Source organism: Peromyscus californicus, unplaced genomic scaffold, assembly GCF_007827085.1.
Source record: "Peromyscus californicus insignis strain IS unplaced genomic scaffold, ASM782708v3 Scaffold_10__1_contigs__length_136768540, whole genome shotgun sequence".
In the NCBI taxonomy this organism is placed as follows: domain Eukaryota; kingdom Metazoa; phylum Chordata; class Mammalia; order Rodentia; family Cricetidae; genus Peromyscus; species Peromyscus californicus.
Window position 1 is genome coordinate 85126219 of NW_026294391.1, and position 26811 is coordinate 85153029.

Consider the following 26811-nt stretch of genomic DNA (forward strand, 5'->3'; position numbering starts at 1 on the left):
CTGCTTACTAATATCTTGAGCTGGGCCCCCACAGTTCAAATCACTCTCAGTACTGTTTTCCATGCTCCTACTAAGATGGCCCAGTAAACCTTGCTTTAAGTATCCAACTATCTTTCTTTTTTTTTTTTTTGATTCTTGCCAAACACCTCAAATTTTACTCATTTTACAAAAGCACTAAATGACACATTGCTACAGAAAAAACACAGTGCTTAGCTTGTATCCTGTAAAATCAGAATGGTCACATGGGAAGTCAGCGTGGATTCTTATTTTTACTATAAAAGTTAAAGTAAAAAGTATACATTAGGAATTGAACCGTTTTCTTCTTTCTAGAGATGTGACACACATGCTTTCTGGTTGGTGACAGTCCACCAAAGATAACAGGTGACTGAAAAACTGTATTGCCCCTCCCCGAGGCGGAGCTGGATCAGGGGAGCATCACCCTGGCAGGAGAGACTGTTACGGGAACAAATTGCAGACAACCTACTCTCCCAACAGCAAACCCAGCTCACTGGCCTGCACAATGGACTGCAGACAAGCACGCACAAGCACACCTAGCATACTTGTGACAGGGCTGCAGACAAGCATGCACAAGCACACCTAGCACACTTGTGACAGGGTTGCAGCCTGTTTCTAGCATACATCCTGTTTGTACTGGTGCACTAATCGGAAAGCAGATTTGCACGCACAGCACTCACAACTAAGAAGCACACAGCATATAATACTTTGATCTTTGAAGTGGTTGATTGTGGGCTTTCCAAGATCATACTCACTAGGTTAGCCTGAGTTTTCATCTATAAAAATGTTTCTTGAAAAGAATGCTTAGAGACTTAGAGGAACGATGGGCCTGCAGCAAGAGCAGCAGAACTGTGTGGAAAGGATGCTGATGTAAGACGGGAGTTCCTTTTCACTGGGGTAGAGGACATCTCTCATTGATTCCTACAGCCAGGCAAGCTGTAGTCACAGAAGACTCAGAAATCAGGACAGCTGGCCCCAGGAACTCCCTAGATAAACACTCCCAAACAAAAACCCCATTGAGGCTGAGAACTGATACTGACCCACGTAAAAACAGGTGCACAAGGACTCATGTAAAGTCTGCCGGGATGAAGGGCTCATGAGGGTGTGTTGTCCACACTGATGACACACTACACTAGCACACTGCTTGGGGAGGCCCCCAGGTCAGGTGGCCACAGGGGGCCTGCTCCAGGAGTCACTCTGAAGCACCTGGGGGAGGTGCCTGTATTGGGACGGGAGGGATGAACATGGAGGTTACTGACTACATGGTGTTTCTGGACAAGGGCCAGGAGCGTCGGTCATGTTTTCCAGGACTCATCAAAACTTCACATGAATGAAGATGCATCTGTCATCAGCAGCCCATGTTTCTCTGAGCCGGCTGGGCAGGTGACCTCATAGTGATCACACTCATGTCTGAAGGTGGGACCTAGTGCCGCAGGTTGTTCTGGGAAGCTGGTGTAGAAGAGGACTTGCACAGAGAAGTTACCAAGCCGCTGCTTAAATCCAGTCCTCGGCCTTCCTTTTCTGCTCTGTAGTACAGGAACATCTCCTTGAAAGCCAGAAAATCCGTGAATGTGAGCAGCATGTCAAAGATGTCACCAGCCACTTCATCCTTATGGTGCTGCAGTGTCGTTGTGAAAGCCGCCATGTTGAAGCCTGGGATACGTTCCAGCAGCTGCTCTTCAATGTACTTCTCTACCAGGGAAATATATTCATTAAAAATGGGGGTGTAGGTGAGTTTATTCTCTTCTGTGTCTTCAAACTCCTGGTAGTACTTGTCCAGGAAGTTCCTCTGCAGTAACTGGAACTCGTCATCCATAATAATGTCCTCTAAACACCCAACCACAGCATCAAATTCTGCATCAGAGGTGGAGGAGAAGGACAGCGCGAAGCTCTCTTCTTCTAGGGCGTCCATCCTAAGGGCGCCACAGTCACCAGCCCGGGCCCGCGGCCCCGCCGCCTCCTACCGCACCCGCCGCCGGGCGGGCTCCGCCGTGGTCCGCACCGCCTCAACCGCATCAAGGGCCCACAGGAGGCCGCGCCTGTGCCCCGCCCGACGATCGCGCGAGGCCGGGGCTGAGGCTCCCGGCTGGGCCCTGCGCCAGCCCCCCAACTATCTTTCTAATCAAAAGTCCCAAAGTCTTTCATATTCCTCCAACAAACATCATGGTCAGGCAGACCACAACAATACCTTAGTCCCTGGTACCACTTCTGTCTTGTCACTGTTCTATTGTGATGAGGAACACCATGAGCAAGGCAAATCTTATAAAATAAAGCATTTAATTGAGGCTTGCTTACAGCTGTAGAAGTTTCATCCTTTATCACCATGGCAAAGAGGAAGCATGGTGACATACAGGCAGACACCGGAGCAGTAGCTGAGAGCTACATATTGGTCAATGCACAGAGAATAACACTGGGCCTCGTGGGAGATTTTAGAACCTCAAAGTTCACCCCCAGTGCCACACTTCCTCCAACAAAGTCACACCTTTTAATCCTTCTCAAATAGTGCTTCTCTCTGATAACTATGCATTCAAATATATGGGCCTATGGGGGACTTTTTATTCAAACCACCTCACACTGTTTCTGGGAGTGTGTACTAATGAAGCCGCTATGGAAATCAGTTTGGAGGTCTTTCAAAAACCTGGAAATACATCTACCATATGAACTAGGTATGCCCACTCTTAGGTATGCACTCAAAGACCTTTATATCTTACTATGGAGGTACTTGCACATCCATGTTCATTGCTACTCTATTTGCAATAGCTAGGAAAATGAATAAACCTGGGTGTCTATTAACTGATGGACAGATAATGAAATTTCCTAAGCCCTAAAGGTAAGTGAACTGAAATTTGTACGTAAATGGATGTAACTGGAAAAAACTATACTAAGTGTGGTTACTCAAGCCCCAAATGGCAAAGAACTCATATTCTTTCTCATTTATGGGACTTATCTTGAAATTATTTGTGTATACAGAGATTACATGTGGAAACCAACAAAATAGAGATTGGTCCTTGGCAAGGGTGGTGCAGTTAATGACACAGACAATAGAATATAGATGAAATAAAAGTGGAGAGGGCGAATACTGGGAGCAGAAGGCTTTGAGTGGATAGTAGAATGACGGTAATAGGTAAAATGGGACCAAGGGAAGATGCAACCAAGTATGCTGGCTGTGTTTTTATCGACTTGAGACAGCTAGAGTCAAGTTGGAAGAGGAACTACCATCAGATTAGACCGTAGGTAAGCCTGTGGGACATTTTCTTGATTAAAGATTGAAATAAAAGGGACAACCCCACTGGGGACAGTGTCACTGCTAGCAAAGTAGCCCTGGATTATATAAGAGAGCAGACTGAACAAGCAATGGAGAGCAAACCACTAAGCAGCATTCATCTGTAACCCCTGCTTCAGTTCCTGTCTCCAGGCTCCTACCTCTAGGTTCCTACTTTGAGTTCCTGTCCTGAATTTCCATTGATGGACTGTCATTGGAATTTGTAAGACAAATAACCCTTTCCTCCTCAAGTTTCTTTGGTCATGATGTTATACCCACACAGATAAAAAACAAACAAATACATAAATTTGTGCCAGAGATTGTGCTATTGCTGGGACAAACCTGCCCATGGTATTTTGGGCAGGATTGTGGAAGTGTTTAGAACTTGGGCTGGAAGATCCATTAGTGCTCAGAGATTAATGGGAATGTTTGGAAGCTTGAAAGATAAGACTCCTGAGAGCAATTCAGTCAATGGAGTCCTGGTTTGTGACATTTCAGAGGGAAACTTGATAGTCTCTCAAAGACTTTAATCCTGTGATACTTTGTATTAACATTCTGTAGTTTCCAGTCAGCTTGGGACACAGACTCAGCTGTCATTAACAAGAGACAAGTATCATTGAAGTGAATATTTTTCTTTACTGGGACAATATATACTGGTTATCTGGAGATGAAAAATCAGCTGTGAATAAGAAGAGACGAGCATTATTGGGGCGAACTATTCTGAGAGTATTTTCTCAGTGTCAGCCCATAGAAGCTGTGAGCCAGTGGGGGTCCAAAGCTGCATCTCAAGCTGGAAGTCAAACTTGGTAATGTATTAGAGTCTCCCACGTAGTATTAGTTTTGGTGACATGAAAGTTACAAGATTGAAGGGGTCATGAAGAGCATGGCATTTTAAGAGGTCAGTAGAGGCCATTGGTGAAGGTGCTCTGTCGGGGTGTTCTGTGTAGTGTGGGCCAGTGGAAGACAGAAGGCACTCCAAGATGAAATGTTAAGGCCTATGTGGCAGCAGGAAGGTCCAGCCTCTCCAGTGCACTGAACCCCGAACAGCCGCACAAAGGCAGATTTATTGATTGTTTTTTGGGGTAAAGTATTTCCTCATACCATGGTCTCTAATTCAATCTATATGCCTCTCTAAAGGAAAGCATCACATACCCTCATGACTTTAGTCCTTTTTGTTATTTTGTCTTTTTTATCCCCCACCCGGAGCTGAGGATGGAACCCAGGGCCTTGTGCTTGCTAGGTAAGCACTCCACCACTGAGCTCAATCCCCAACCTCGACCTTAGTCCTTTACTGTGTATTGTTTGCAATACACAATAATCAAAGAGCCTCAGGTGTGCCAGAGGTGTCTTGTGACCAAAACATGAGAAGAGTGTAATACCCCTTCAGTAAAACAATTCTATAAATCATGGAAAACAACCATTGTTTTCCACAAAGATCTTTTACTGTTTTCCACAATGATTCTTCAAGGTCAAAGTACTTCTAAAAAACAATTCATTCTAATGTCTGCCCCAGATACAGCGACTCTGCTAAAATCCTACAATGGTGCAGCCTCAGTTGCAATGGATACCCCAATAGTGAAGGGGTTATGTTTGAGAAGCTAAGACTTAGCACCATGTGGCCAGATTTGAGTCACTGAAGAGAGGTCAGGAGAGGCTATTATAGGTGAAAGTATAGCCTCAGTTGTAATGGAGACCCTGGGACATTGGAGATGCCAGGGCTGTGGCATGTCCACCAAGGACAGGAGCAGCTGTGGAGTGGAGCCAGCCTGAACCCATGAGATATGCTGTATGTGCTGTGGGTGAGAGAAATGGAACTTCCTAGGACTTTTAGAACCCAAAGATTGCGAGTTAATTCCAGACACTGGACACTGAATTGTTTACACTGTTGGAATTTAAATTTGCTTTAATTTGATTGTAACTGTGCCTATATCCTTCTCTTTTAGAATATGCATGCAACTTATTTTTTGTTTTATAAAGTTTTACAGTAGAGAGACCAGACTTTTGAAAACATGTGGTTAGCTATTTGAAAGAGAATGAACTTTTAATGTGTTTGAATTTTTTTATTTTTGGTTTTTCAAGACAGGTTGTACTGGCTGGTTTTGTGTGTCAACTTGACACAAGCTAGAGTCATCAGAAAGGAAGGAGCCACAGTCGAGGAAATGCCTCCATGAAATCCAGCTATAAAGCATTTTCTCGGTGATCAGTGGGGGACACCCATCCCATGGTGGGTAGTGCCATCACCGGGCTGCTGCTCCTAGGTTCTATAAGAAAACAGAATGAGCAAGCCATAGGAAACAAGCCAGTAAGCAGCACCCCTCCATGGCCTCTGCATCAGTTCCTGCCTCCAGGATCCTGCCCTGTGTGAGTTCCTGTCCTGACTTCCTTCACTAATGAACAACAATGCTGAAGCATAAATTAACCTCTTTTCTTTCCAACTTACTTTTTGGTCATGGTGTTTCATCACAGCAACAGAAACCTGGGACTCACTCTGTAAACCAGGCTGGCCTTGAACTTACAGAGATCCATCTGCCTCTGCCTCTGCCTCCCAAGTGCTGGAATTAAAGGCAAACACCACTGCTACCTAGCTGTGTTTGAGTTTTTTTTAAGACTACAGGACTTTTAAAATTACACTGCTATAAATTGTGATATTAACATAATATCTTGAGTATAAAAAAGAGGGGAGTTATGGTTTAATAGTGCTGTATTTGTGTGCTAAGTTAACAAAGGGTCAATTGTGCTGGTTAGGTTTTGTCAACTTGACATATCTAGTGTCATCTGGAAATAGGAAAGCTTGATTGAGAAAATGCCTCCATCAGATTGGCCAGTAGGCAAGCCTGTGGGACACTTCTTTGATTAATGATTAATGTGGAAGGAATCAGTCCACCCCTGGGTATGTGGTCCTGAGTTGCATAAGAAAGCTGAGCAAGCCATAAAGAGCAAACTGGTAGGCATCCAGTTTCCTGCCTTGAGTTCCTGCCCTGACTTCCCTCAGTGATGGACTGTGATTAGAACTTGTAAGCCAAATAACCCTTTCCTCCCCAAGTTGCTTTTTGGTCATGATGTTTTAATCACAGCAATAGAAAACAAACTGATACACCAGGTAAAACAAAACAAATATAATAAGTTAAAAAGTAAATAATGTATGATACGATAGAACAGAAGGAGCATACAGGGAGCTAAAAACTCAAGAGGGAGATGGAGACAGGGAGGGAGGAAAATGAGGGTTAGTAAAGGGTGAGTTAACCAACACAAAGGATATATAAAGAAACTAACTTGTAAGCTAGTTTAAGATTATGGGTTTTATGGCGTTTGAATAGAAGTACCCCACATTGGTAAATAGTGCTCTTCCCAGAAGACATGGTAACCCATGTCTTAAAAATCTCACTGATGATAATAATTGACTGTAAGTGTTCAGCCATAGATGAGCTATCCACATCAAACTGCACCCCAGCGGCTCAGGGAACATCATGGACTAGAGCTAGAAAAAAAATGTAAGAGCTGAAGGACGGGGGAGAGTGGTGAAATGTTGTCCTCCGCTCATGACGTGGCTGCTGCACACATGAACCCCTGTTGCATGAACCCTTGCACCCTACCTCTACAAGACCTCCACAAGACCAAGCCAGTTAAATGTTCAAGCATAGAGAGGGGAGGTGTTCTTGAGTTACTTAAAGTCAATGGCTGTTAAGGAAAGCCAAGTCAATTTTCTTCGAAACTAGGAGGTTCCTCATGCCCTAGTGGATGACCCCACAGCCATGTGTGTATATGCAGAATTAACTGAACTCAATGGATCAAAATAAATAATTATAGGAGGACCAGAAGTTGGAAGGGAGATTTGATGGAGTCCTGGGGGGAGTTCAAGGGGAAAGTGAGGCATGACTATGTTCAAGATACATTATACACGTGTGAAATTTATTTTGAAAGAATAAATAAAAATTAAAATGTTAAAAAATTTAAAGTAACAAAAATAAGCCATAAGATAAAAAAACAAAATATAATAAAAGTTCATTAGATTAAAAAATGCATCATTCAGCATTGTTTATTTGGTAGAATAGTTTTGAGTTCTTATCCTCCCTGTGAGGTTTCATGTAGCAAAAATTTGCAATATTAGGACCATGATGAAATGACTTCAGACTCCAAATCCTCTTGTCAGAATTACAGGTGTGTGACATCATACCCAGCCTAAAAGCTTTCTCCATTGAGTGGTCCTGCTACATCCTCCCATTTGAGTCCACCCTGCATGTCTTTACAACAGACAGTGTCTGTTATTGCATATCCACACCTCTCCTGTTAGCAAACTTCTAACTTTTATAGCATTTGTATTGGCCTGTTATTGGTGAGCAGGACATTTCTCCATTCTAAGTTTCCATCTTAAACAAGCCATGTGTGTGTGTGTGTGTGTGTGTGTGTGTGTGTGTGTATGTGTGTGTGTGTGTGTGTGTTCTCCTTAACATGATAGAAAATACAATTCTTTCCAATCAGTACAGCTTAGGTAAGTGACAGTCAAACTTTTTACTCTGAAGTTTCTTTATCCTTAAGACTATTACTCTAATAGAGGAATTACATCTGTTTCAGGTTAATAACACATGCTTAAAAAATAAGTCCTTTTGTATGGGGAGAAATACTCTGGTAATTTGTGTTTATTGCCCCAACAAATGATAATAGAGGGATTTGGTTGTAAATTAGCAGTCAATTCTTGGGATATGGTATCTTTAACAATTTCTTTTAATTGTTCCTTATTTTAAAAGTCACTTAGGTAATTTTTCAAATTTTCTAGAAGCAAAGAATTGAAAGCCACCTTCTTGCAAAAGGAATTGATAATTCACATTGTCAGTACAAGAATGGTATTCCTAATTATCTGTTTATTGTGTGTTCTCATTTTCATCCCAGGATTTGGTGACAGAGACAGAACTATAGCGTAAAAGGAAATATTTGAATCTTGCTCTAATTGCTCACTCCCTAATATCATCCTGCTGTTACATTGATCAGAATGGGAGCACAGTGTCTGCAGACAGTATAGTAAGAGTAATATCAAGAAAAGTATAAACCAAAAGAAGTGTTAAGGAACAGAGGAGCAAATACCAAAATAAAGAAATATTAACACAGAAGCAATAGAAAGCAATTGCTCATTATATGGACATTTTTGTAGCTCTTTTGTGCGTCATAGTATCATAATACAATCAATATGAAAAGTATGAATAAGTCACTAACTTTTCACTTGTCTTTTAAGTATTTGAAGTATTATATCACAAAGGAAATATAACATGTGAATTATATGTCATTTGAACATGTCATTCTTCCTAATTTGGAAATGTAATCTGTAATCAACAAAACTCAAACCAGTAAAAGCAAATTTAAATGACTTACTAGATCTCTTATATTCTTCTACATTAAAAGTATAATGTAAGTATTAACAACAAAATTCCATTAATTTAACTAACAACAAAAAATAGTTAAAATTAATTTAACTGTTTTACCAAGTCAGTCTACAATACAAAGATAATATGAAGCTGGTATTTATTGTTTTAACTTTTTTCCTCTGGTTTTTTTTTTTTTTTTTTTTTTTTTGGTTTTTCAAGACAGGGTTTCTCTGTGTAGCTTTACGCCTTTCCTGGAACTCACTTGGTAGCCCAGGCTGGCCTCAAACGCACAGAGTTCTGCCTGGCTCTGCCTCCTGAGTGCTGGGATTAAAGTCGTGCGCCACCACTGCCCGGCTTTTTCTCTGTCTTTAAGATGCGGTCTAAAGTATTTCAACAAGAAAGCACTATGCAGCAACTATTACTAATTTTCAACTGTTTTTCTTACTATGTCATTGAAATGCAGTGGTGTTGGCACTTCAACATGTGATGGGAACAAATATTAAGCTTATGCACTTTTTACTACGTCTTTGGAATGCATTGTGTTATGATTTCAACATAATGATAACATCATTAAACTACTAAATACTGATTTTATGTTATTTGTTTCTTACTAAGTCTTGGATGTCTAGAAATCCTTACCACATATGGTAAGAATGTAGCACAGCTGATAAGGCAGCAATTATGGGAAAGCAGTAACAGTGAATACATAGGGGATGGACTATCCTGCATAGAAAATGTATCTGATGCATTGACAGCAATGGGTAGAAAAGAAATCAATTAGAGGAAGCATAGAAAGTATTATGGATGGGCTCCTAAATGTTCCTTTAAAAGTTCAGGTGATAAATTTCGGTCCCCACTAATGGCACTTTGGGATGTAGTAGAAGCTTTGTAGTGGGCCTATTCAGGGAAATAACTCATTGTACTTGTGCTCTTGACTGGTATACTGGTATCACATTTTTTTCTCTGCTTTTTGGCCCTCATGTGGTGAAACCATATCTCTGTACCACAGACTCTCTACTATGCTTACCTACCTTGCCCAAGTCCCAAAGTGATGGGACTAACCAACCACAAAATGAAAGCAGCGCAAGTAAGAAACAAACTTTTCCTCCTTACAAGTCAATTGTCTTAGGTATATATGGAGGACCCAGGGGCCCAGAAGTTTAGCTACATCCGGCGTGGGGTATCTGAGGGAAAAAAAATCTATGTACACTATCTTTTTATGTCTGTTAACTTTATTCCTCTGAGACAAAATTCTATCAATACAGCTCTAGCTGTGACAGTCATTTAAGGCAGGAATATCTCTAGATGCACCAAGCTCTTTACTAGTCTACTTTATTCCTCTGGGAAGAAATCATGTCTCCATAGCTTCAGTTCATCCAGCCATCCAGCTCCCTAGCTCATAGTCCTGCTAACAACTAAACTCCTATGCTCCCAGCCTCATCTTCGTCCTCTGTATCCTCTTTCAACATCTCTGCTACTCACTACTCCTAGCACTCAGAAAACTCTACCTGAGATCTGCTTACCCTCTATGGAACCTCTGTCTTGCTCTCTTCTCTTTCGCCATGTCATTCTGTGCATTTCTACAGAAAATGCCTGCCCTTTCTTTCCCTGGGCATGTGGTTCTCTGCCTCCTCAGGAATATTATTCTTCCTCTCACCTTGATATGTAAAAACCTCTTTTGTTCTCTGTCAGTTGCTCTGGAGAACCACTAGGCCTCAGGTCAGGGGCATGGCCTGAGCTTCATTTGCACAAGAAGAAAAGCTATGAGTCTCCAGCCAGCTTGTCTCCTAGGCTCAGCTGGGGCATTAGTAACCTAGAAGTTCGGTGGGTATGAAAATTTTTGGGCATGCAAGAATTTCATAGTAGAAGACAGATGGAATATTAAAGGCTGGATAGCACCAAATATTTATAATAAACGGCTTGCCTCTTGATAGACCCTTGGCCAGTCAAAGTATAGCTTTAATACACAGCTGAATCTCTATGATATATTCTTGCAGCCTGCAAGAGGTATATTGTAGATGTAATTCAGTGTAGATGTAACCAACGGTTTTATCAGACAAGAAACACAGAGCCGATTCAGAGAAGAAAGCTAAGAGGTCAGAGCCAAGAGCCTCACCCTTCCTGATTCAGGGATCCTCCTCAGCCAAGAGAGCTCTCCGAAAGAGAGCCCTACTTCCTGTGTGTCTGTCTCTCTAGTCTCCTTGCTCTGGCTTCTGATTGATTGTAAACCCAATCATGTGACTGCCTCGTCACTGCCTGTATGTACCGCCCTCCAGGTCCTTAAAGGCGTACACCACCACTGCCACGCACTTGCTATGGCTCTAATAGCTCTGACCCCAGGCAACTTTATTTATACCACCACATTTCCCCTTTTCTAAGTTAATAAAAAGGAAAAAAAAGAAAAAGGTTATAACTAACAAAAGAAAAACTACATACAAAAGTACAATAACTATACACAATGTATACAAGCAACAAATGTCCAAATAATTTCTAGTCCATTCTTCTTGGCTGTGTATATATGGCTTCATCTCAGCATCCCGTTCTCCTCCACATCCCTCTGTCAAATGCCATATTCTGTAGATCTCTGAAGGGTTTGAAGATGACCTGTCTAAAATATATCTGCTCAATTTTTAAAACATATCTAATATGACTACAAGTTTTATTGTAATGTCTAACTACTAACTTTCATTTCTTTATATCCTAATAGTTGGTAATAATAACATTCAAGGATCAGAAAATTGCATTGTTAAATGAACGGTATAAGTACAATTAGAAATATACATATAGCATTTTCTAACAATATCAATTCCAATATATATAACTTGTATACAATATAAAACAATCCAATCCAATGTAAAATACTTAAAACTAGTAATTGTCTTTTTCTTCTTCTTTCTTTTTTTTAAATAAGAACCTTAAATCTAATCTCCTTTGCTTAGCCTTTTTCCTAACCCTTGACAACAACTTGTAACCAACCCCCTAAACAATGAAAATTATCCCAGACCCAAAACCCATTAAAAAGACCAAAAAACCACCTGTCCCACACCACCTCTTTGGGAATGTGGGCGTCGTATTCTTAAAATTGCTTCCTGCTGGGTATGGGCGAAGTTATCTTTATCCTGAAAGAAAAATTTTAGGTTAATTGTCAAATTCTAGGAAAGGTAACCATATCCTTCATTATCCAGTCTGTATATAATGCCAAAGTTCAGGGTTTATCTCAAGTCCTTATTCAAGTAGTCTTTGAGACTGGATCATCTCAGCTAGTCATCTCAAAATTACTCTGAGCACCTTGTAGTTCAAAGCTGATCAGTTGTCTCATCTGTCCAGTGTTCTTCAGATTCCTTAACCTTCATTCTCCTAAAAGACAAAAACAAAAACCTTTCCCCAAGACTAATTTTGGGGATGTTCCTTTTTGGCAAGTTATTATCTGATTAAATGAAAAGACATGTGTTACTGGTATAAGTTAGTTTAAATTGGATGTTCATGTTGGTTGATGAACTATCACCTCCTCTAATTAAGAGGTTTCTCTTGTTCAAATTGAACCTTTATCAATTTTGATGGTACCCACGACTTATCTTCTCCTGTAGAAACAAAAGCAAAACCTCGTCCCCAACGTAACACATACCCTGGTTTCCATTCTGAGGTCAGCACATCCTTAAAGTATATAGGCTGATTTAATTCTGTAGTTTTTTCTATTATCCAATGTCTCTCTGCAGCTGTTGTTCCTTTCTCATTGGCATTAAGAAAATTCAAAGTTAATAGAGCATTATGCAGTCTGTTTCTGGGGGTTTTTTGTTACCCCTTTCTGTTTATTTAGCATATCCTTTACAGTTCTGTTTGATCTTTCTATAACTGCTTGACCTGTAGGATTATGTGGTATGCCTGTAATATGCTTTATATTGTAATAAGCAAAAAACTGTATCATTTTAACGGAGACATATGATGGAGCATTATCAGTTTTGATTTGTGCAGGTATACACATGATGGCCATAACTTCTAGCAAATGAGTAATTACAGAATCAGCTTTTTCAGAACTCAAAGCAGTTGCCCACTGAAATCCTGAATAAGTATCGATAGTGTGGTGTACATATTTCAGTTTTCCAAATTCTGCAAAGTGAAACACGTCCATCTGCCAGATTTCATTCCTTTGAGTACCTTTTGGGTTACATCCTGCTGGTAATGGCGTTTGATTGTAGAAGGAACAAGTAGGACATTTCTTTACTATTTCTTTGGCTTGCTGCCAGGTTATGGAAAAATCCTTTTTTAAACCTTTACTATTGACATGATGTTTTTTATGAAATTCTGAGGCCTCCAGCACATTTCCTATCAATAATTTATCAATCTCATCATTGCCTTGTGCTAGAGGGCCTGGCAGACCAGTATGGGATCGAATGTGAGTTATATATAAAGGATGACTCCTTTTCCTGATTGTATCTTGTAATTGAATAAATAGTGAAGTTAATTCTGAAGCATCAGGGATAATTTCTGCAGTCTCGATATGTAATACTACTCTTTCAGCATACTGAGAGTCAGTTACTATGTTGAGAGGTTCTGAAAAATCCATTAATACCAACAGAATAGCATACAATTCTGATTTTTGAACTGAATTATAAGGACTTTGAACCACTTTACTTAAATTTTCTGATTTGTAACCTGCCTTTCCTTGTTTGTTGGCATCTGTATAAAATGTACGAACTCCAGATATGGGTTTTTCCCGTACAATTCGAGGCAAGATTCAATCAGCTCTCTTTATAAGATCAATTCTATCGCTTTTGGGATATTTGCTGTTAATTTCTCCCAAAAAATTACTGCAAGCCCTTTGCCAAGGTTCACTTTCTGTCCATAATTTTTCAATATCCTCCTTAGTTAAAGGTACGACAATTTCTGCTGGGTCTATTCCTGCTAATTGACGAAGTCTCAATTTTCCTTTCCAAATCAAGTCAGAGATTTTTTCCACATAAGTTTTTAATTTTTTATTTGGTTTATTTGGTAAAAATATCCATTCTAATATAATATCTTCCCTCTGCATTAATATTCCTGTAGGAGAATGCCTAGAAGGTAAAATAACCAAAATGCAATCCAGCTTTGGATCAATACGATCCACGTGCCCTTCATGTACTTTCTTTTCTACCAAGGCCAATTCTTTCTCAGCTTCAGGTGATAATTCTCTTGAACTATTTAAGTCCTTGTCACCTTCTAAGGTTTTGAACAAATTATGCAGTTCATCATTTTTTACCCCAACAATAGTTCTTAGATGAGAAATATCTCCAAATAATCTTTGAAAGTCATTAAGAGTCTGTAGTCTATCTCTCCTAATTTGCACCTTTTGGGGTCTAATTTTTTGTAGCTCTATTTTATATCCTAAATAATTAATAGAATCTCCTCTTTGTATCTTTTCAGGAGCAATTTGTAATCCCCAGCAAGGCAAAATTTTCTTTACTTCTTCAAACATTCTTTCTAAAGTATCTGCATTTGAGTAAGCTAGTAAAATATCATCCATATAATGATAAATTATAGATTTAGGAAATTTTTTATGTATCACTGCCAATGGCTGTTGTACAAAATATTGGCACAGAGTTGGGCTATTCAACATTCCCTGTGGGAGGACCCTCCATTGAAATCTTTTAACCGGTTGAGAATTATTATAAGTAGGCACTGTGAAAGCAAATCTTTCTCTGTCTTTTTCTTGTAAGGGTATTGAAAAGAAACAGTCTTTTAAATCAATAACTATGAGAGGCCATCCTTTTGGTAACAGAGTAGGCAAAGGAATTCCAGATTGTAGAGAGCCCATTGGCTGAATTACTTTGTTAATTGCTCTAAGGTCTGTTACCATTCTCCATTTACCAGATTTCTTTTTAATAACAAATACAGGAGAATTCCAAGGGCTGGTTGATTCCTCAATATGCTGAGCATTTAACTGTTCTTCTACCAGCTCTTCTAAAGCCTGAAGTTTCTCTGTTGTTAAAGGCCATTGCTGGACCCATACAGGCTTGTCTGTCAACCATTTTAAAGGTAGAGCTGTTGATGTTTTTGGAAGATCATCGGTTGTTGTGCCCTGTTCTTGTATAACATGGGTGGTTGGTGACCATTCAGAATATAGCCTTCTAATATTTCTCTCAGAAACATGTGCTAGTTTATGATTTGTTTCTGAGATTGGAGGGATGTTAATCTGAGTATTCCATTGTTGCAACAAATCTCGACCCCACAGGTTCATAGCTATGTTAGCTACATATGGTTTCAATTTTCCTCTCTGTTCCTTCTGGACCTATACATTTGAGCCATCTTGCACTCTGTTTCACCTGAGATAATGTCCCAATACCTAACAGTTGAACGTTTACCTCCTGAAGAGGCCAAGTTGGATGCCAAAATTCTGGTGCAATTATGGTAACGTCCGCACCTGTGTCTACCAGACCAGACAACAAAACACCATTTATTTTTATCGATAATTTTGGTCTTTGTTCATTAATAGAAGTTTGCCAAAAAATTTTCTTTATGTTTTCTCCTGAATTTTCTATTCTCTCTGTTTCATCATCCTGACCAGCATGACTTATTCCAATAGGCATTTGGCTATTTAATTGCTCTGAGTAGGGGTTTCCTCTACGACTGCAGGAAAGGTTTGAACTGGATTTGCTATTGGGGCCTGAGGCCCCTCTGGGAGTTTCCCGAAGACTGAGGCAAAGGATTACCCTGTCTGTCCCTTGTTGATCTACATTCGTTGGTCCAGTGTTTTCCCTTACCACACCTTCTGCATACTCCAGAAGGAAGGGGCCTTCTGTTGCCATTGTTCCTTGAGGAAACATTGTTTCTAGGAATGACCTGTTTACAGTCCCTTCTCAAATGTCCTTGCTTTCCACATCCAAAACATCTAACATTCCTCAAACCTTTTGAAATTGCTTCTCCTACCCATGTATCATCATGCTCATGAGCTTCAACATTAACTGTGTCTCTAATCCAATCTTCCAAAGGTGCAGATCTTGCCTTTAACGGCCTGATTATTGTTTTGCATGCTGCATTCGCATTCTCACAGGCCAAAGTTTCAATTATTATCTTACCAGCTTCTGAATCTGGGACCATTCTCTTTACTGCTGAAGCCAGTCTTTGTAAAAAATCTGTGAAAGATTCTTTTGGGCCTTGTACAACCTTTGTAAATGACTCAGTTTTTTTTCCTGGTTCCTCAACTCTGTCCCATGCATTCAAGGCTGCTGTTCGACATAAAATTAGGATTTGGACATCATATAAACATTGTGCTGGTGCTGAAGCATATTGACCTTCTCCAATAAGCTGATCCTGGCAGACTTGTATTCCTTTATCCCTCCACTGTTTTTCTATGTTTTTAGCTTCATCCTTGAACCAAGTTAGCCACTGAAGCCTTTGACTGGGTTCCAGAACAGCTTGTGCCAGCTCCCGCCAATCCTGTGGTACAATCCTATTATATGTTGACCAAGAGTTTAACATTTGCTTTACATATGGGGAATGCATGCCATAAGATACTATTGCCTCCTTAAACCTTCGTAAATCCAACATTTCGATTGGAGCCCAAATATTTTGTGTAGTCATTTGATCAGGCAACTGCTGTACGGTTACTGGACAAACTAAGGGTGACTGTGTGAAAACAGGCTTTCTTTCTGTAACCCTATGATCCAATCTTGAAGCAACTTCACTGTTAGTTTCTTCTGTCTGAGTTTTTACAGGTGTATCAAGTTTTTCTAAAGCTGTCACCCTGGCACTTAAATTGACTATCTTCTTAAATAGTAAAATAAGAATAAATATAGTAATAAAATGCATAATTCTATCAACATTAATCTTCTCATATAGCTGTTCCATTGTTAGACTGTCTAAAATTGCAAACAAAGCCCAATTTTCTTCCAATGAACACAGAAAACCCATTCTTTTTTTTTTTTAAATGTGGAAAAAAATTTCTCTTTTAAATAGTTTCCTTTAAAATATTGGATAACCAAGTCCTCGTTGAACAGTACAAATCCGAGGGAATTTCAAAACAGCCACCTAGTGTCTGAGGTGTGAATCCAGCTCAGCAGTTAAACGGTTTTTAACGGATTCTTGTCACGTTGGGCGCCAAATGTAGATGTAATTCAGTGTAGATGTAACCAACGGTTTTATCGGACAAGAACACAGAGCTGATTCAGAGAAGAAAGTCAAGAGGTCAGAGCCAAGAGCCTCACCCTTCCTGATTCAGGGATCCTCCTCAGCCAAGAGAGCTCTCCGAAAGAGAGCCCTACTTCCTGTGTGTCTGTCTCTCTAGTCTCCTTGTTCTGGCTTCTGATTGGTTGTAAACCCAATCATGTGACTGCCTCGTCACTGCCTGTATGTACTGCCCTCCAGATCCTTAAAGGCGTACACCACCACTGCCATGCACTTGCTATGGCTCTAATAGCTCTGACCCCAGGCAACTTTATTTATACCACCACAGTATATTGCATGTTAACAAGCAGACTAATGGACATGAGACAACAAACTCTTTAAGGAGGTAATAGTTAAGCCATGGACTGTTGAATAGATATCTAACAATGTGATGTTTACTTTGTATTGAACAAAGTGTATAACAAGAACAAGAAAAGCAAAATTGGGGGTCCAAAAGGGTAACTAAGTAGTGATTTGTAAGGACAAATAAAATATATACACATTTGGATTCTGAATGGTTTCATATAGGAAATTTATCTTATCTGCATTTAAATTTTTAGTATGTAGAATAATACCCCAAATAGATATTTGATATATGAAACAAAGAAAAACTGCCTCAGTAGTCTGAAACCTAGGAAAGGAGGTAACAATGTAGCTGAATGTATCAATGTGTTATGGGTATAAAGTATTTTCCTCACTGTTAATTCCAGATGGCTTCTCATAAATTGCCCAAGGAAGTCTTAAATATGAGAAATCTAAAGTAACTTGGTGGGAGGGCAAAAGCTTTGTCTTCAAGGACACCTCTCCCTCTCCAAACAAATCCAGGAAAAGTTGCAATGGTGTTTGTGTTAGCTATCCACAAGTGAATGAAACATACAGTGTACCATGATGTAGTCATGGCATATCATATACCCAGCACTTAAGTCAGGAAGATGAAGTAAGATCAAGAACAACAAAAAGAGACACAGGCACTCTCAAAGTTGTCTATTTTTGTCTTGGAGTTACTGCTTCACAGCTATTAGTTACATGTCCGTATTTCCTAACTATAGTTTTCTGTAACATAAGGATCTTACACATGATTCCAGGAGCTCCAGAAGTGAACATTGAATGTTTAACAGGTCACATATTATGGTAGAAACTTAGTTGACTTTACTGAGAATAAGTGATCCAGTTCATGTCACTCCGCTTTGCTGCCTGTAGCATTGCCTTCAGTTGTGCTTGGACATCAGCAAGCTTCTGTCGGTCTAAGCTACCATGAAAACGCCATTGTTCATAACAATGTACAGGGATAGGGTAAATCACGTATTTCAACTCCATCAAAGGTGTTAAGTAATGAAGGATTCTCATAAGCATAGGCATCGAAATGGGGTTAGAGACAAAGCTAATCACACGGAGATGGGAACACTTACTTAGGGCTGGAAGGATAGCAGAGAGTGTAGCATCTGTTAAATGGCAATGATTTATAGCCAAATGCTGCAAGGTGTCTGAGAGTTTCTGCAAAAGAATCTGAAAAGGCCCACTATCATCCCAAAACATTGCATTGTTACTAAGATTCAACAGCTTGAGGTGGGTGGCCTGAGAGCTCTGGGACAGAAATTTGAGATCTCTGTAAGAAATTTCACAGAATGGCAGATACAAGAAGTCCAAATCAGGTGGTAAGGCTCTGTGGAGAGAAAACAAAGATAGAATGACTCTCAGATGAGGGAAAATAGTCCGAAGAATCTAGAATAAGCTGTTTTGCACACATACATTGCAGCAGCTAACAATATGGGCTTGAATTCACTCAATAGATTTGTGACCCAGAAAAGTTACTTTTATATTTTCAGATAGAATTTATATCCTTGAGAATTTTCACAGTATATTAATATAGAGATTTGTGCCAAAGATTTAGTGGAAAATATTTTCTACTTAGTAATTACAATATAATCAAAGGCAGAGGAGCAACCAATTGGAAGCTCCCTGTGGCCAGTCCACAAGTGACAGCCTCTACAGTCACGGCCTGAACCTTGGAGATTTTCCTAATGCTCTGACATTACTGTCTATGGGTAGATGGCTATGTGCACCTGTGCCCAACCTGAAGTCTTTCTCTCAATTCCTCCTCTTCATCTCTCGATGACCAGAGGAGGACTGCATTGTTCTTTTCAATTTTATACTTCCGGAATGAGCACAGTGGCTGCACTTGCTCAGCTGACTAAGGTTTTTTTTATCCTGTTTTTCTCCTCAGACTATGAGAGAGACTTTTTTTGTATGGCTACTTTTAAATTCTCTGGAGGGCAGAGATAAAAGGCATAAAGGGTTTTAAGGATCTCAGGAATTCCCAGGGATGATTTCTCCCCTATCTTAACAGGCTGGCAGTTCAGGAACCCAGGTACAAATCCCAAGCCCTCACCTGAGTAGGCTGGCCAGATGATCTGTGAGGCTGACGGAAGACAAGTTGAACTCTTTCAGGCAGTTCATCTGCCTAAGACAGTTGAGAAACATTTGGAAGACTTTCCCATGCAAAGACCTAAAAGTGATTTTAGACAGACTAAGGCTGTCCAGATAGATCATGTGAGCCAAAATGGTGGTAACTTCACTCAGTGAAGCCTGATCAACTGCCAGGTTATGAATGCATGTCAGATCTAAAAACTTCAGAGTGTTTCTGGCATAAGAAAATTTATCAATTTGCAAATCTCGACAGCAGAGGTGTAATGACCCTGAACTCTGTTCAACTTTATTCAGAAGCAAAGCAAAAAATTCCCTTTCTCTCAAGGTGCCATCGAGGGATAGGTCCACTAGTATTTCCATAGACTGCCTTGAGGATTGACTCTTAGGCTTTGAATTGACAACACTGCACTGGCTTTCTAACTTCAGAATAGAGCGTACAGAGTGAGTACAGCCATGAAAACAAGTAGGCGATCTGATTCCAAATTCAGGGCATGTTGTCCTGCAGTCAACACCCTGCCTTACATCCAGGATCCTCAGTTTAGGGCTCCTGTAGGGGGAAGAGGAGATAAAACATCTAAGAGATATGCAAATTTTAATGTAAACCCACAGGGTCAACAATGGCATGTAGGGACTTGGTCTGTATTCTTTATGCCAAACACTAACAAGTTCTATATCATGAAAATTCAACATCCTTTAATTAGTTTCCCCATCTTTTATTCTCCTTAAATCCTCTCCAATCTTAAAGTTGGTGTCTTTCTTCTGTGTAATAATACCTGTTATGTAAATCCATCAATGATACCCTCAATAACATAAATTTCATAATGAACATTGAATATATCGGCCTTTAGTGTGTTACCAAGTTTTGGACCAACTGCTTCACACATAAATCTTCAACATTCACTAGTTACTACCTTTGGAAGAGTAGCAGGCTGTGAAATAATCTACTCTGTCTTACCATGTCTTTACTATACAAGGTCTTACCTAGCAGCCGAGTTCTGGACAGGTAGGAACTGAAGACTCTCAACCATGGCTTTTAGGAGTTCCCGTTGAGGTTCCTGTACACTCAATGTTCCAATGTGGAGACAGGCAAAGGGCCAAACCTTCACCATTTCTGTCAGTGTCTTCCTATATCCTCCCATGAAGGCAGCAGAGAACAATGGAACAAAAAGCTCTTTGGGGATCTCCCCGAGGGAATGAATTGCAACAGGTTCATTGCTCAGTAGACTCTGTATAGCAAGGTCCAACAGCGTAGATGGGTCCCTTTCATCCATCATCATAAATAAACCTGCATCAGGATGAGAGATACTTAGAAGTCCTGAGAAGACACCCTCAGACTCTTTTTTAAAATGAATGTGAGCAATGTAGAAAATATATTAGTCACAGAATAATTTTTATGAGACTGATAACCATATCTAGAGACCTCTACTGTAGGCATAGATTAGAAACTGATTGTTATGAGTGTACAAATATGTGTGTATACAAACGTGTATGTGTGTACATGAAAGACTAGCATTAGAAATAAATGGTTAATAGAAGATAAAGTTAGTTATCTATCTACCTGATACCCCGTATTTCCCCTCAAAAGATACAAAGCATTATGAATGAAATTTTAAATATACATAATATTGATATAATCATCATTATCTTGGAAACAGAAAATAACAAAACATCAAAATGACAATTATTAAAGAGAAAAAGATTGAAATTGCAGCCAGTCCAACTTCATTACCACACATTTTGTGTAGTGAAGCAGACGGACAAAAACTTGCAAGAGATAGAAATGAAGAAATATAATTAGGGTCTTGAACTTGACATAAAACCTCAGACAGAAAAATTAGGTCTGAAATAAGCCTAAAATAAAAAAAATATATATATGTCCCAATGTTAAAGGAAGCAGCTACCATTTAGAGAAGGGACACTCCATTAAAAAGTCCAATTTAAATCCTTAATGTTTTCCCCCATATTTCAAAATCAAAAAGCAGTCAAACTGAAAACAGAACAGTGATTCCTTGGGTCTGGAAAGAGTGCCATAGTTGAGGATTGAGGGTGAAAAAACATAGTTGTATCTGATAAAAGTAAGCTAGAAACAGTTGTGGAAATACCACAATGACTCCCATTCAGATGTGTGATCAATATATGTTACCAACTAAATGAATGGCATTAAGTAACAGATGTGAATGATCTGAAACGTCAGTGTTTGAACCATAGAGCTTATGGGGAAGAATAAAAGCTGAGAGATGGGAGAAGCATTGCCGGGAACTTTGGTAATGGTGATAAAAGAAACAAAAGCAGGAAATAAGACTCTTGTAATATATAAGAAACAAAATCAGAGTGTTCATAACCTTTCTCTCTACCATAAAAAAATGGCAAAATGAACTAGATGGCACTAAGTGCCAGAACATAGAATGATAAAAATAGATATTATATAAAACAATGCAATATCATACAAATGAGTAAAATTACAAGCCAAACCATTAAGACCATCAAAAAACAAAAATTCTGTTTCTTATCACATACCTAGTCTAGGGCACTTTACTATGAACCTGTACACATTCAGACACTGTCCTTGGACAGAATAACTTGCCACTCAGTCACTGTCCTTGGATAGAATAACTTGCCACTCAGTCACTGTCCTTGGATAGAATAACTTGCCACTCAGTCACTGTCCTTGGATAGAATAACTTGCCAACTGAGGTAAAATTCACCCTGGTCAAAGGCAAAGAAGAATTACATCAACTTGAGACTTCTTAGGATTGCAATCCCAGGAGACAACATTCAAGTAATCCTGAAAACTATGTTCCAAGGTTCTAAACATTGGGCTCCTTTTACAGTGTAAGGGGCAAGAGAATTTAACTGCACCCCTTTTGTCAAGAACTGTGATTCACTTGTCTGAAGTAAAAGTCAAACTTGCTTGTAGGAAAGGGACTGGGCAGACTCAGGAAGCAAGGGTGATGATATCACAAACTGTTACAAACACTAGTGAAATTTGTTTTAAAAGTTGAAGTTCATGCTAGTAGCTAAGGTCAGCCTGTTCTTGAGTGAATATGTAAATATTCAGACAGTATAGTTCAAAGTATTAATAGTGCCTGAAGTCTGGTTTAACAACGGTTCTAGGTCCCATTTTAAGAGTGCCAAAGCAATGCTGCTGCTGTGATTTTATTTTCCCTGACAAGCCTCGTATCAAAATTATGTCTGTTTTCCCTGATATAGACATTTAATTCAATTGCAAAAATATCTGCAAACATTTAATTGAATTAAAAAACTTGGAGCACTGGCTGCTCTTCCAGAGGACCCGGGTTCAATTCCCAGCACCCACAAGGCAGCTCACAACTGTCTGTAACTCCAGTTCTAGGGGATCCAACACCCTCACACAAAATATATACCAGCAAAACACCAGTGTACATTAAGTAAATAAATAAATCTTTAAAAAAAAGAAATAAGAGCTGGAGATATGGTTCAGCAGTCAAGTAAGAATTGACTGCTCTTTCAGACCCAGGTTTGATTCCCAGCATCCACATGGTAGCTCACAACCATCTGTGACTTTAGTTTCAGGGGATACAAGACCCTTTATGACATCCATGGGAACCAGATATGCACAGGTGCACAGATGTGCATGCAGGCAAAATACCCAAACACATAAAGTGAAATAAAAAAAAAAACTACAAGAATAGACATCCCAATGGATTAGCCTAAACAACCTAGAAATACAAGTCAACACCAGTGGAAATTAGTGCTTAATAAAGGTGGCCTGCAACATCGCTGGAGCAAAGGGGAGTATGAGACAATTAGAATAAACTCTAAAATAGATCTATAAAATGTGCCATTTACATACATAATAACATAGGTTAACGGTCTAAGCAAAAAGTTAAACCAAGGACTAGAGAACCGTCTTAGCAACAGTTAAGAGTATGTGCTGCTCATCTGGAGGAATGAGTTCAGTTCCTGGCACCTACATGGATGTTTACAACTGCCTGTATAACTCCAGTTCCAAAGACTCCAACATCCTCTTCTGGCTTGCAAGGGCACCAGTCAAACACGTGATGCACATACATACATTCAGGTAAAACACTCATAAACATAAAAGTAATTTTAAAAGAACTTAAACCACACAGCTTCTTGAAGAAAATATGGCAGCTCTTCTTTAACTTCACCAGAGGAAAGGATGTTCTAAATATCACTCAAATTCTAGAGGCAAAGAAAGAAAGAAGTAATTTGGTCACATAAAAATGAAAGTATTTCAAAGTATGAAAGTCACAATTAAATCAAAAGGCAGCTGGAAAAATTTCAGAGACAACTGGAATGTGCTAATTATCTACAGATATCTAAAACTGAAAGACAATGGACCAGAAATTTGGTATAAAAATTAGGAAAAGATGTGAATTAGTAATTCATGCAAAATAACGTAAAAGTATAGTACACAAATGCTAAAAAGCTCCATTTTAATGGCCATTAGGCATGTGTATATAAAAACAATTGTGTGCTTATCATTTAGTGTCAGGTCACCTACAGGCAAAATGTTTAAAGTAAAAGCAGCACATTGTGTTAATGGGACTGTGAGAAGCGGCCATTCTCACGCATTGCTAGTGGAAGTGAAAACTAGGAAAATGATTCTGGGACAAAATTTTAAACTGTCTAACAAAACTACGTATGATCTTAAATTTGACTCAATAATCCTACTGCAGGGCCTATGAAGATCTATTTCCATAAATACAAAAATCCATCTGCCCAGAGATATTCATAGGAGCATTAAAAATGTCAAAATATTAAACACAATTTAAAACAGACCTAGGTGACTATCTAAATAAAAAGACAGTATGCTCATACAAATGTGTCTGATACAAATGTGAAAAAGGGTAACGAAAATCTCTATGAAATGGCACGGTGTCATTCCTACAAATGCTGTTATGTGAAAAAAATAGAAGGATGGTTTATCTTGTTACCTTACTATATAACAAAACATGTAATTTCTCCTTTTGCAAAGTACAGGAGAGAGGAGTCCGTAGCTGAATGCAGCAGTTATCCCTACAGGAGGAGAGCAGGGACGAAATGGGAAATCAGGACAGGGTAGAAGGCAGGAGGGAGGAGTGGCACTTCCCCCAGTACACAGTTTTATATAACTCGGGTGTTTGGAATAATAGCAATTTTCATGTAGCCAAAACACACAGTTACCCTTTTGTATCTTTAGTCCTGGACTAACAGATTCCACCCACCACTGATAGAAAAAAAATACTCTGAAAAACCTCTCTGGAGTGGATATGTGCAAGATGTCTTCTTGCCTCCATTCCCTAAGTAATATAGCACAATAATTCACATAGCATTTACATTGAATTGGAAACAGTAAGCAATTTATAGATGAATTAATGTATAATGAGGAACACAGTACCTTATATGCCAATACTATACCTTAGGATACAAAGATCATGAACTTACACAGAATTTCAGTGAAAACGCACTGACAGATTTCTGGAACCAGTGCACTGTTGACAGCAAGGAACAAGTAAAACTATTTAAAAAAAACAGAATATGGAGGTGACTGAAGCATTAACAACTTAACTATACTTTGGGGGATGCCTACATGTGTATGTGTGTGCATGGGTGCATGGGTGCATGTGTGCATGGGTGCATGTGTGCATGGGTACATGGGTGCAAAGACAGCCATCGGCATCAGTTGTCTCCCCGTCTCATTCCTCCCTGCATTTGGCTATAAGGTTTCTCACTGAGACTGAAACTCATTGATTTGGCCAGGATGACTGACCAATGAGTACAGGGATTCCACTTGTCTCTGTCTTCCCCTCACTTCCCACAGCACAGGGAGTATAGATGTTCACAGCCATGCCTAAATGTTACATTACCTAAGCTTAGAACCCCTCATCCTTGTGTGGCAAGTACTTCACCAAGTGAGCATCTTCCCAGTTCCTAAACTGACTGTATAGTAAATAAACATAACCACAATAGAGGAATGACTAAGAAAACGGTTTGTGAGGAAACTTTGCAAAGCACTGAGTTAACTTTTTTCTTCAAGGTGAAGACTGAAAGAACTGTACAAAGACATCTGTTAAGTCATTTTTGGGGTGGTTTTTTTTTTGAGACAGGGTTTCTCTGTGCAGTTTTGGTGCCTGTCCTTGATCCCACTCTGTAGACCAGGCTGGCCTCGAACTCACAGAGATCCGCCTGGCTCTGCCTCCCATGTGTCACTGCTGCCCGGCCTAATAAGTCATTTCTAACAGAGATATTGGTTAGTAATTGTGAAACTACCCTGTACATACTGACTAGGAATGAAAAAATAAGTAAATATATCAAAGATGATACAAAGTAGATCAGAAAAAGTAACTTACAGATAAGGCTAGAATAGACTGGAATCTCATGGATTTGAGTCCTATCAACACATACAGTTAAGTGAAGAAATACATAAACATGTTGATATAAACATGGTTAAGTAAACACAATATACATCCCACCTCTGTCTACTCACAGGACCTAGCAGAAGTGAAACCCACTTAAAAATGAACATACACAAAGGCATTAGTTTGTAAATATCATTCTTAAAGTGAAAAAAAGACTCCTTGAGAAAGTGCACTTAATCTAAGATAGTGGTGATGAAATGTATAAGATGCCCTTGAAAATTTTATAGAGACAGAAAATGCATGTAAGAAAGAAATGTGAGTATAAAACTAACTAAAAGGCAAACCCAATGAGCAAGGCTAGAACAGTTTAAGGCACAAAACTATATTTTAATATGATTATAATGTAAGATATATTCATTACTCATAACCAAATAATAATATAAATAAATTAAACAAATAAATGAATGGGGTGAAGAAAAGATAGCTCCTCCTTTAAAGGAATTCCAATCAATATATATCATAAGAATGAGGAAATATGAAGATCAGCATTAGGTAACATTTGTTCCAGGCTAGGTCCCTAGAAAAGTTCTAAATATAGTAAGTCAGAGTCTGAGAAGATAAAGGCTATTTTATATCCTAAACTGTTTCCTTCACCAGGCTATTTCAAAAGGAGGTAACAGTAGCCTTGCACTGGAGCAACATAAATGTTTACATTTAATGATGAGATTAAAGTGAGCATTATCAGTAATGCAACATATGTATGCAATGTCACTACCCTGATAGGAAGCAAGACAGGAAAAAAAATTGCTTTTGTGGTAATGTGGTATGAGATTTAAAATGAAATACCAAAGGTGTGCATGCTTTGCCATCAGGAGGAAAAACCAAGTGGACTTCTGCAGAACAACGAGTTGTCCTCCTTACTGTTTTCCCACGGAAAGATGATCCCTAGCTAAAGTAGCCTCTTTCCTTAGCATGTGGACTGCAACACTCTGTATGCCTGAGTATCACATTTCAATTTCCCACAAACCCACAAGATTGTTCAAGCAGGCAAATCATCTTTGTATTAGCCAGGTTATTTTGTTGCCTTGTTATTATTAAGATTGTCGACACAACAATTGCTTGCTGATTTCCTTCCACTTTGTGGGTTTTCTTACCATGTGAAATCCACCAGTCTTAGGCTGCATGTGTAACTAGTAAACTTCTATATATTTTATCTGTTCAGTGTCAGGTATCATACACTTGCCCACTCAAAATATTATGGAAGGCA

At 39.3% G+C, this 26811-nt stretch overlaps 2 protein-coding genes across 2 annotated transcripts; both read right to left on the reverse strand.

Moving 5' to 3' along the window:
- Nucleotides 1-731: 731 nt before the first annotated feature.
- LOC128115463 (ADP-ribosylation factor-like protein 2-binding protein) lies at nucleotides 732-2006 on the reverse strand. Its single transcript, XM_052746174.1, has one exon. The coding sequence runs from the start codon at nucleotides 1925-1927 to the stop codon at nucleotides 1439-1441; it is 489 nt and encodes a 162-aa protein (XP_052602134.1). The 5' UTR covers nucleotides 1928-2006; the 3' UTR covers nucleotides 732-1438.
- Nucleotides 2007-17922: 15916 nt separating this feature from the next.
- On the reverse strand, nucleotides 17923-20474 carry LOC128115470 (melanoma antigen preferentially expressed in tumors-like). The gene is made up of 3 exons (XM_052746188.1): nucleotides 20182-20474; nucleotides 19163-19747; nucleotides 17923-18436 (listed from the first exon to the last, which is right to left on the reverse strand). The coding sequence occupies exons 1-3, from the start codon at nucleotides 20472-20474 to the stop codon at nucleotides 17923-17925; spliced, it is 1392 nt and encodes a 463-aa protein (XP_052602148.1).
- Nucleotides 20475-26811: the final 6337 nt, after the last annotated feature.